Genomic DNA, 11,970 nt, shown 5'->3' with positions numbered 1-11,970 from the left:
TAGTAATAATATAAAACAGTAGCAAATACTGTGCAAAAATAAGGACAAAGGTAATTTTTCTTCTGGATTCTGAGAAGTTAAGGTAATATTTGGCAGATAATACAGAACCTGAGAGAATACAAATTGTACTCGGCAAATCTAATGTCACATGGCTCTACCACCTGCTTTGACTCCTACATATTTCACTGTTATTTTTCTGTAACATTGTTTTCCATTTACTCACCTCTTCCTCTAGATATCTGGCATTCAAGCAATTAGTACCAATAACGAAAGATGTATCCTGTAAAAGAGCTTGCTTGAAATCACTTTCTGAAAACTGATTTAACTATGTCACATCTTGAAGTGCCTTCCTTATTAACTATGACAAACTGCTCTAGATAAGGCTCTCTGTAAAGCCAGTTGCCTCTCTAGTTGCAGAGGGGTTTCACGGTCACACCCCGCATTGCAAAGCAAATTAGTGTAGTTCAGGAGTATAGCTTGAAGGACTACCATTATTTCTCTCTGCCCAAGTAAAGGGAGCTTAGGTGACCGATAGTCCTCCCCCAACTCCTGAATCCACATTCAGCTGGCATTGCTGGGCACCAATACACGAGATCTGAAAATAAGAGAGTAAACATACTTCCCATATGCTGGTTTATCCTCCACTCCCTCTTCTTAGAAATCACAGAAACAGAAAAATGAGCTCGATGTGACCTTTATATGTTAGCTCATCTGCCTTGGACTCACATCCCACGCCTTACCCAGATAAACATGCATTGATGTAACTTCATTTATGAATTGGTGCAAATGCCTGTAGTGTAGAAATGGGCATAGTCTAAGCAGCTACTTGTCTTCTCTTGTTCCTTGAGTATATAAGAAAAATGAGCTGCACAGTAGATTCTAAAGAAAGATAGCATTGGGGGAGCTATAGCTGCATGAAAGGTCAGTAAACTACACAGTAGGATAACTGATTCAAAGCTGATAACAAAAAATCCCCACCAACGAGCAAAACTAACAGAGTTTATGGGAGAACTGGTAACAGTACTGGCCTGATCATGTACTAAAATGGCAAGTTCATATGAATAGCATTTGGTATTGCATTTGGTTACCTACACAGGTACTCCGTGGTTACAGTAATACAACTGTGAATGTAGAACAGCTTAGAAATTATTATGGTGAATGCCCTTTCCTATGAAAAATCTTAGACTGAAGTATATTTCTTAAAGTACTACTTTGTAGCATGTGGTAATGAAGTGCACAGCAGAAGTTGCCATTTCTTGAAGTATGTTATTTCCAAACATACTTTTTTCTGTACCAAATGGTCAATCAATAAGGCCAGTCAAAATGTCAGCTTATTTTTAAGATCAAGTTATCTTTCCTGTGAACATCACTTTCCTCTACGGGTACCTCTAGCGTAAAAATTCAAGCATACTGTCTGCAGTGTGATAGAAATTTCAAAAAAGCATAAACTTCAAACAAAAGGTAGATGGCTTTAACAGAATTTTTATAAAGCAAGGATAAACTTCCTTATCCTTGTAAGCATCACCACACATTTCCAGAATAATTTTACGACCTAAACCTTGAGCTTGAAAGCTGCTTATTTTTTTTATTCCATGAAGACTGATCACAACATGTTGCAGAACTGTTTTTCATACATCAGTGTAAGCATACGCATAAATCTCCATAGGATTAAAGTCAATACATACAAAAAGTTATTCAATGCAAATAAAAATCTAAGATACTGGATAACAGGGTCTCCTGCATTGAAATACCAGTCACTAGCTGGAGATTCATTGACACTAAAATATATCTAAAGAGATTCCTACAACAAGTTTATGTATACTTCGTGGGTCACACTGAGAGGGATAATATGGGACCTATTTCCCTTAGGATACAGATGTGAATGTATAAAACTCTTGCCTGCTGGATGGCTTACTCTAGCTACAGATGGAAGGCATATCTCTTTTACACATCTTATTTCAGAGGGACAAAATGTTCTGTTTTGTTTTCTCTATGAGCAACAGAACACATCAGAAGTGTCTATTTTCAGTATCTGTGCAGAAGCGGTGTGCAGCACTTTTTATTTTAAACAGATGAAATACACAGTAATGTAAAAACTGCATTGATCTCTTCCAATCACACTGTGCACTTCTAGTTTGGTAACTGCTCAAAAAACCTACTTGGCCAAACCCTTTTAGGAGCCCACACTAGCTATTATAAAATTAAGCTGCATGTTATGAGTCTGTGCTGCTACTTTTTAAATCTTTCTCCTTTAGAAAAGAGTGTCTGATCAGTTCTGAACAGAATGAAACTCTGGCTGGCTTTATTAGTTCAGGGTCAGATGCTTCTGTCAGAAATGAAACCTTGCTTAAATCCTTGTTTCAGTGTCCCTTTAAAAGCCACCACAGAAGGGGGCAGGGAGGGAGAGGGGGGGCTGATCTGTCTGCATAGCTCACTGTTGAGTAAAATGCAGACCCCTGTTCCATTTATCAGCACACATTTTCCAAAATGTGCAATATTATGAATTGACGGCTAATTTTGTATGCCTAGGGCACACCTGCCACTTGGTATGTTCAAGGAAACTGGTCAAGAAACAAGTTCATTATTTTCAGTTGCTGATAGATGAGGTGGTGTAACCAGAACTGAAGTGGAGGTATGCAGCTTGTAACAAAGAACAGCAAGTATATTTGCCTGTCTAAACCAGTTTTTTCCCACTATCCTGGACAAGGAACAAGTAGTGCTTATTTAAGTATGAATAAGAGTCCCTAGATATGTTTCCACAGGAATAATAGCAGCATTCACCCATATAGGCCTATCAAAGTCAATTTTTATATAACTATCTGCTTTCCATTGAGTCCTTGAAATCTGTGGAAATATGGTCAGCACCAAGATATTCTGCTTTCTCTCTGTACTGTTTCCTCTCATCACTAGTTACTTTTTTTTAACTTAGGAATTTTTTATGCAAACTATTTCTGGAGTGTGTTAATGAACAAAGGGGTGGAGGTTACAGTGCCAGGTACTTGCCTCTACAAGACGAAAAGACTAGTAGACATTTGTTAGAAGAAACGTTAGCCTGAAAACCTAACTGTACTGTTGCTGATATAAAGCAAATTTCGATATGCAGAAAAATCTCTATTCAACCATTTTTAAGAGAGACGGGGAGAATAGAGGGGAGAAAGCTGGCTCAGAGGCATGACACATTGCTTTTCTGAAGATCTAGGTGTTCTTTGAGATTTGTGTCTTGTTTAGACTCACACTTGATAGTGAGAGAGCTGCAAATATGTCCTAGATACAAAACAAAAACTGAAGCCTTCAAAAAAACAAACAAACAAACCAAAAGCATAGGAAACAGTCATGCTCTCTGAGAAGGGAACACAGGCTGGACTGTTGTTGTGAATTTTTTTCTGTGACATATCCTATGCTGTTAAAGGTAATTTTCTGACTGTTAGACAGTAACTGGCTAGATATCTTAAGAGCTTTTTTTCCCCCCATAGATTTTATATCTTAATCCTAAATTGAATAAAAGGTTATTCACAGTCAAATATAATCTGTATTTAATACCTGTTCAACTCTTAGATCCACTGTAAAAAATATACAGAAAGTACTGTGGTACTGTGTAGCAATGCACTACTTTCAAAATGCTGTTTATTCTAGCAGCTGACCAGCTCTACTAGCACTCAGTAGTGGAAATTTTAAAAACTCCATAAAACTCTGAGCATGCTCCCTCTAAACCTGCTCCAATAGGGCTCAACATGCCACAGGCATTCTGTGAGCAGCAGAAATTATGAGTCATGTTTGCAACATCCCCTGCCTGAGCAGATTCTTGGAATCTAGCAAGATAGGAATTCCTACGGTAGCTTTCCTTTTGGTGGGAACATTAGGATCTCTATCATCTACATAACTATTTATTTTCTATACAATTAATGTCTCTGAGATTTCGCTGAAGCTGGACAACGATTTAAAAAGTAATCAGTGGTAGAGCAGACAGTGTATTCACACTGATTTTTTTTTTCTGTAGAAAACAACTAGAAAGTGCTCATGATTGATCTACTTTGGAGTATCTACCACTGCTAGGAGAGACTGCAGCTTATAATTCACAAGTGGGGATGACATAGCTTGGGACGGCAGATTATCGACCCCAGCTGTCTGCCCAGCACCCAGCACACAAAGGACCAAGCTGTTCATGAGACAGCTGTGGAATCACTGCCTCTTACTGAAACGGGCAATAGTTTACAGCAGCATCCTCTAAATGGGGTTCAGATTATTCACAGTGTCTCAGCTATCCAGAAAAGTGGTGTTGGAATGAAGAGTTGGGGCTAGTAATCTCTTGTGCCACCCCCAACTATGGTACCTCTTTTTGCAAATTCAGCTGTGAGCTACACTGATGCCAGAACACGACCACACGCAGTTGTAACAGAGATGGTGAAAGGAGGGGGAAAGGGAGGCCTTTGTGCCTATTTGCATCTGAGGAGGAACATCAAATATGCCATAAGTGTACATGTAATGTTCCATGTAAATGGAACATGTACATGTAAATGTTAGGTTTGTACCTTATATATACATAATACATGTAATAATAACATGTAATACAGAAAATGTTACATAATGCTTTGTGTATTAATTAAGGTTTTGATCAGTTTTATTGTGTTAATTGTAAATCAGCTTGGGTTCTATGCCATTGTGACACAGGCAGGAATGTAGTTGGGGTCCCTACCGAGACAGTATGACCGAGACAGTATGATGGAGAGACCTGAGTCGGTGTGTAGCAGTGCTTCATGGTGACATACCTTGTATTAGAACAGACAGTAATCCATAAAAACAGTTTTCCTTGAATGAGTGATTGTAGGAATCATATTTATATAAATTCAATGTACATGACATTCAACATCACATACCTTTAAAGAACAAAATAATTTTATGTCTCTGATAATTTTGTCAGGAGCAAACCAAGCCTGTTATCCACATGGATATTATTCACTGGGCCAAAATTTTCAGGTTAGTCAATTCTTGTGTAAAAATATGAGTTTTTCTCTGAGTGAGAAACTGAGGTCTACGGGATTTTCCTGTATCGCCTGTGAACCAGAGACACGAGATTTTCATCCTTCTTGTCCAGTTTCCCCATACGTCCCATATATCTCCTGGTATGTCCTCATTCCAGGAGAGCCGAGACTGGCAGCAAACCTCCATGGCAGGAAGCCCCGGACCCGAGAGAGCTCCAGATGGGGCCAAGCGGCCCTTATACTGCCCGCCCCGCCAGCCTGGGACTCGGGGAGCGGCCCAGCCGAGCAACCAGGAGCCGTCCCGGCCGCCGAGGTCGGGCATCCGGGCGTCTGCTGGAGCCGCAAGAGCAGAGAACCGGGCGGCAGGAGGGCACCCGCCGCCCCGGCCTTGCCCGCCCCGCCGAGCCGCCTCCCGCTGCACCGCTCCGCTCCTCCTTTACCTGCCGGGGCTCGAGGGGAGAGCGGACCCAGGGGCCGCCTCCCGCCCTCGAGCACCGCGCTCTTGCTCATTCACTCCTTTCCCGGCAGGGCAGCCCCTCCGGGCAGGTGGACAGCGAGCCCCCCTCGTGTATGTGTGTGCGTGCGTGTCTGTGTGTCTGTCTCCAGCAGGTTCCCACCGAGGGGACCTCCTTACCCACCTTAGGGAGCACGGCCGGAGCCCAGGCGGGGCCTCACCTGGTGCTGCCCCGCACCTTGCGGGAGGAGCGGGGAGGGAGGCGGGGCGAGGCGGCGGGCCCGGCTCGTTGCGCCGCCGCCGGGGGCCGGTCTCCCGCCGGGCGCGGGGAGGGAAAGAGAGGCGGCGGCCCCCGCCCGCCGTAACCGCTCCGCACCCCGCCCGCTGGTGCCGCCCCCAGCATGGCGACACCGTAGAGGAGCGGCTGCGCCGGGCGACCGCCCCCTCCCGCCTCCCTCGCACGGGCACGGCGCGCCGCGGGCGAGCGAGCGGCCTCGGCGGCGCTGCTGCCGCCGGTGCCCCGCACAGGGCTCAGTGGCGGCGGAGGAGGATGGCGGCGGCGGTCGCGGCGGCGGCGGGCACAGCAGCAGCAGCGGCGGCGGGGCCAAGAGGCCGCGCGGCGGGAGCCAGCACCGTCCCGAGCAGCTCATGGTGGCGCCCCGGACCCGCCAGCAGCGGCCGCGCCGGGGCCGCCAGCTGAGCCGGATCCCGGCGGGCGGCTCTCCCCTCTCCACACCGACCCACCGAGCGACCCGTCCCCCTCCCCCGGCGAACCCTTTCCCTTCTCCCCGGCGCGACCCGCGCCTCGGATCGCCCCTCCGGGGCCGGACTGCCACCACCCCCGGGCGCCGCGGGGAAGGCGGCGGCGAAGGGCACCGGGCAGCGCCAGGCGGCGGCGGGACCATGGGCGCGAAGCAGAGCAGCCCCACCGCCGCCAATGGCCGCACCCGGGCGTACTCGGGCGGGGATCTGCCTTCCTCCAGCAGCAGCAGCAGCGGCGGCGGCGGCGCTAACGGGACCGGCGGGCGCTCGGCGGGCGCCGGCGGGCGGTACGCGCACCTGGCGGCGGCGCCTCACGCCGCTCCGGGCGGCGCGGCGGCGGCCGGAGGAGCGGCGGCGGCGGGGGGTGCCGCGGGGTCGGCACCCCGGAGCAGGTCCCTGGGGGGGGCCACGGCCTCTGGCGCCCGGGCGGCGCAGTCCGCCCTAAACATCCTCCACAGCGTCGGCCCCTACGGCTCGCAGGACTCGGTCAGCAGCACCCCGGAGGAGAGCGGCCGGGAGCGGCCCGCGGGGGGCGGCGGCGGCGGCGGCGGCTCCTCCGGCAGCTCCTCCGGCGGGCCTCGGCTGGTGATCGGCTCGCTGCCCGCGCACCTCTCGCCGCACCTGTTCGGAGGTAAGGGGCGGCGGCCGGGCGGGGGGGTTTCGCTGCCTCTGCCGCCGCTGCGGGGCTGGGGGCGCGGGCGGTGGGATGTGAGTGCGGGGGGTCTTTCCCCGGCTCTCGGCCCCGAGGTGGGACTCGAGGACATCACTCGGGGGAGAGCGGCGGCTCCTCCACGCTGGTGTCCGCCGGAGGGGGCATGGGTTTGGAGACGGGACTCTCGGGCCGGCGTCTCCTATTGTCTGTAGGGAGGGCTGTGAAGGGGGGGGAAGTTAAAAATGAGACTAGCCTGGCGGCGGGGGAGGAAGCGGAGCGTCTCCAGCCGGCGACTTTAGGCTCTAATAGCTGTAATCAGTGCCTGTGTAAATACTCTTGCCTACTACTTACATAATTAGAATTTAATTGGATCATGTGTCTCCGCCGTTTATTCTAAAATCGGACCAAACTCCTCTTTAGGTACTGATTAACGTGTGGCTGATGCTTGTTCCTCTTTCCGAGTTCTCGTGTTCCCTGTTCAGAAAGTCAATGAGGAAAAACAGAAGTTAAAATAAGTTTCCTTGTTCCTTCCTCCCGCAAGAGATGAGTAGAGCCGGATAGCTCCGTGCCACTGGAGTACAGGCTTGCAGCACCGGTACCCTGTAGCCTTGAGGATGGGCACACGTGCTCTCGAGGCATGAGAAACATTCGGCTAAACTGAAATAACCAAGAAGCTGAGGCCCTTTAAGAAGCATATTAAACGTGGAGCAAGCAGTAGGTTTTTGTCTCTCCTGCGATACCGAGATGAATTGGGCTGTATAGGACGAGCATTTTGCTGCCCGTGTTCTTTAACTTAAAGTTAAAAATCTTGGTTAGTTGCCAGCTCCTTTCAAAGTTGCTGACTGCTTTCAGTACTGCTTATTCTAAAGGTCGTTGCTTATATAGGTCAAACGTTAATGTGCAAGTTGATTTTTTTAATGGATGCGTTGAATTGATAATTCACATATATACACATCTATTTTAACCTTTCTAAATACTAACTAACTTCCCCTTTTTTTTTTTGGGGGGGGGGAAGAAGAAGCTAATGTAAAACTCCTATGTTTCTGTGTTCTTGTTGATCCATTTGTAAATACTATTTGTTGCAGGTTGGTTTTCTTGTCTTCTGTAATTCAATCAGTTTTTAGCCAAAGCAGAGTTGTCTGGGGTCTGACCCTCGCAGGGTATGTGAGGTTTTAGCCGTATGACCTGCCGCCTCTTGTTGGTGTGTTGATTTCGAGACACATAGCTGTTATTTCCTATTTCTAAAACTGCCTCATCCCAGTGATCAAACCTTAACAGAAAGCTGTCAAACCCCATTATAGTAATATTTTCTCTTTAGAAATTAAACGTAACTATTACCATAGTACTAAGCTACTCAGTAGGAGTGCTTTGTTGGAAGGATGCTCATTACACCATCAAGGTAGCTTGAGGAGGAATAAGGTGCATACGTTTCTCTTGGTGATGAAAGGATGCCCCTGTCATGGAGCATTGTGCAGCTTGGGCTAAGCAAAAGGGAATTATTAGAATGTGTAGCCAATTGTTGCTCAAAGGTGAAACCTTTTTTGTCTCTTGGCTTAAACATTATATTACAACCTGACTTGCTGCCAGGAGTGAGTTGTTTAAATGTAAATGTGATGAGGATCAATAACCTTGAAAGTTTTAGTCAGATGCAGGAAGGTCTCTTCAAAGTAACTCTGAATTTGATCTTTTCTATGGCTCATAGTATTTTTTTAATTGCTCTACTACAGTGTATTTTGTCCCTTGCAAATCTCTGACATTGTTATATTAAAGACTATAGAGGCTGAAATGATGCAAAGCTTGTTGCTTTTACCAGTGCAGGAAGAGTACCAGGAGGGGTGTACACTCTATCTACTCACTAATAAATAAGGAGTGCTATATGTGAAGAGCGTGAGTAGCAATTTTCAAGATACACTGCCCTTACGTGGTCACAAGATGGTCATGAATCTACTTCTTCGTTAAAAATTTCAGAATGTCTTATTGGGATGAACAACTCTTTAATCATATAACACTGCAACACCTATGAAAGGACTCACTTGAAACATTATTCATTTTTTCAATTTAAATATTTTGTGATATCAGTGATACATCACTCCATATCACACTCAGTGTTGCCATCCTTATTTAGTTGCATGCTTTGTGCTTTCTTGATTCCTTGTAAGAACTGGATGCTTGGAGCAAGTAGCCCCGCTGGAGATCATACATTAGTAGCATCAGCATGGTGAAAAATAACTTGAAGAATTGTTTTTGTCCTAATGGTAACTAGCTCAAGCTTGTCTAGGTGTGGTGTCTGGCATTTATCTTGTGTATCATAAGCATGCTTGAAGTCCCCTCCCTTGTTTTGTAACTTGCAAATTAGCTGAATTGTTTCTTTTCATTTCTTTTTATCCTGAAAACTGCCAAAATTAATTTTGAGGATTTGTATAGCAATTCTATGAGAATTAAAATAAAAAAGAACAAGAATAACTTCTGTAAGTTGAACTGAATCTCCAGCTATGTGTGTTTCTAGGCATACTGCTTGGCTTCATCAGTCAGTGACACGTGGGTGTTGCATTTGTTAAATTACTGTCATTAATTTGCCATTAGTAAATTACACTGTATTGTCACTTTTACTGAGTTGTTTTGCATGCTGAAGTAATGTATAAATACTAACCCTCTGATGTAACATACTTAAATTCATACTATGCTTGTTAATATGCCATTTGAATGAAAATATAAAAATTATGTCAATGTATTGGAAAGTACGTTCAGTTATTGTCTATGTTCCTTTAATAGGAACTGTAGTAATAAAAGCCTTTCCTGACTGTGAAGGTCTCATGTTCCTGTCTGACCTCAGGCTGGTGCAGTTTTATGAACAACATACAGTGGAGTAAATACTGCTCTGTGATTTTTATGCCTCATCTCTAGGAGAGTTCAATTCACTCAGGAATTAGGGGCCTTGGTCTCACAAAACAAACATATGTGTGTTTAGCTTTGTGCTGTGAGCATGCCTGAAGTAGGCTTAGAGCATTAAGTAGAGTGAGACCCAAATTCCTTAAGATCTTATGGCACTCCCAGATGCAGGGGCCAAACCTGTGCGTGACATTCAAGAGCTTTCTTGCAGCACAGTAACAAGTTCCAGCTTCCTTTAAGGTGATAACACTTATCAGGAATTTTGACCAGTAGTTTCCCTTCTCTGTTCCTCAGTGAATGGGACTTCCCCAAAGTAAATATTCTTACCTTCTGTTATGAACAGTGTGTAGAAGAGTTGACCCTGAGATCCACAGTTAGTTTTTCCACTGTGTTTTTAGGCATTACATAGTGGTGTGTACACTGTCAGCACTGCAGCAAAGCTACTGCTGTAGTTACAGTATGCCTTGTTTTTGTCAGTGATGCTTGCAGCAATTGGTTCAGCTAAAAATGGATGGTCTTTTGAAATTTTTTTTGTTTTGGGTAACTGCTGATGTGTTACTTCCATCACTTAAAATGTTGACAGCTCCTCAGAACCTGCTTTGTGTTTGTGTTCCTGTTTCTGGGTGGTCATAACTGGGAGAATTCTTGGTGAAAACGCCTAGGCGTTCAAATTTAAAGCTGCTCTTGGGAATGTTGTTATAATACCACAAAGACTTTAAACTTTTTTTGTCTGAAGAGTATCTTAGGGAATAATATATAAAAATTCAACCGAAGATAGCAGAAACTCACACTGAGTTTTTTAATTTCCACATCAGTTCTTTATTCAAGTTGATTGAGCAGAGACTGTACGAATATTATCAAAATCTCAGATTGTGTTGTATACAGTCATATACAACTTTTCATCATGTATTTATAGACAGGTTTTTAAATATATAGTGTTGTCAGATACAACTGTTAACAGCTTTCAGGCATATGCCAAGATTTGTAGTAATAATTTGGAGATTAAGTTGCATGTGCATAAGAGTTGCATCTCTTATTAGGAGAAGGAAGTTTGTTATGTACTTCTTAAGCCAAATAATGATCAGACATTTTTTTATGAAGTACTTTACAGTGCAGGATTTATCACTAGCTACTGAATGTACGTTGCACAGTATGGGTAGAAACTTATAGATATGTTATAGTAGCATCTATTTGTAATAATAGCTGGTAGAACTAATGAATCGATTCTTCATTCTATAAAAAAAAGTTTATGAAAGCCTCAGGTTATAACCTGAATTCCTAACTGGATTGTAGGAAGCAGGTATCAGTAGAAGAATGATGTGAATTCTCAGAAAAGAAATTTTTTAGACATCTCTCAAACTGACTAGAAAGTCACATCTTGTTTGGTTTCCCATCAGATCTGTTTAGTTATATGATGCATTTGGATATGTTCTTGAGGTTCTCATCTTTCCCACACCTTTTTTTGGAGAGTATGACTATCTTTTGCTCACTTTCTTGCCCTTCTCTTCCAGTATGACACAAGTACTGTTGCTTTGAGAAATCATGAAACTTTTAAACAATTCAAACTTCAATGCTGCTCCCATGTTACCAGCCAAAGGAGTTGGAATAGCTCTGAGGTTTTCGCCCCCTGAACTGGGAGAAGTGCTGTGAAGCGAGCCTTGCAGTGAGACTGTTGGGATATCCTGTCCATGTGAATCACGTTAGAAGCAGTGAAACTTGCTATTGTAGTTTCAGCCTGTATGTCTTGGTACCACTAGATGTATCTTCCTGGCAGTTGGAATTTTTTTTATGTTTGAGGAAGGCCAGTGAATCTTTGAAGTATTTCTCTAAATTGCTTCCTAGCCATTCAGAATGAGGAAAGAGTGTAAAGATTTAGTCTAATGAAAGCTATAACAAATTCTACCCTTTTTTAAAGGTATGATAACATTTCTATTTGCTGTTGTGAACACAAAAAAAATCCCATGTGCATTTTGAGATAGTTTTGCTGTCGTACTTCATAGGTCTTACAAGGTGTAAAACAGTAAAAGTGAAGGAGCTGTCTCTGCTTTGGTGTTTTGACTTGTTTCTATTCACTTGGCTGTGCCAGTGAAACACAATTATATCCGTGTTTGTCCACTTTGGAAGAATTCGAGGCTGGCTGAAGTGTGCTGATTGCAGAAGGTTAAAATGGAGACCAGTCTGAAAGTTGAGAGAAATACAAACATGTCTGTATGCATACACATAACTTTCCAACC

General features: G+C 44.6%; 1 protein-coding gene across 2 annotated transcripts in view; it reads left to right on the top strand.

Annotated features, from left to right (window-relative positions):
- The first annotated feature begins 5,708 nt into the window (after positions 1-5,708).
- The window catches only part of ZNRF2 (zinc and ring finger 2), a 55,470-nt gene continuing 49,208 nt past the window's right edge, over positions 5,709-11,970 (top strand). The window contains exon 1 of one of the 2 annotated variants that reach the window (XR_005567210.1): positions 5,709-6,826. Coding sequence is in view for 1 of the 2 variants with exons in the window: in XM_027733343.2 (XP_027589144.1) it covers positions 6,082-6,826 (745 nt within the window). In the remaining variant the exon portion in view is untranslated. The remainder of the gene's footprint in view (positions 6,827-11,970) is intronic. The other variant, XM_027733343.2, reaches the window with a different exon arrangement.

Source organism: Pipra filicauda, unplaced genomic scaffold (genome assembly GCF_003945595.2).
Source record: "Pipra filicauda isolate LSUMZ 115617 unplaced genomic scaffold, ASM394559v2 scaffold91_size2508729_pilon, whole genome shotgun sequence".
Classification (NCBI taxonomy): domain Eukaryota; kingdom Metazoa; phylum Chordata; class Aves; order Passeriformes; family Pipridae; genus Pipra; species Pipra filicauda.
This window is presented reverse-complemented; position numbering and strand designations above follow the sequence as displayed.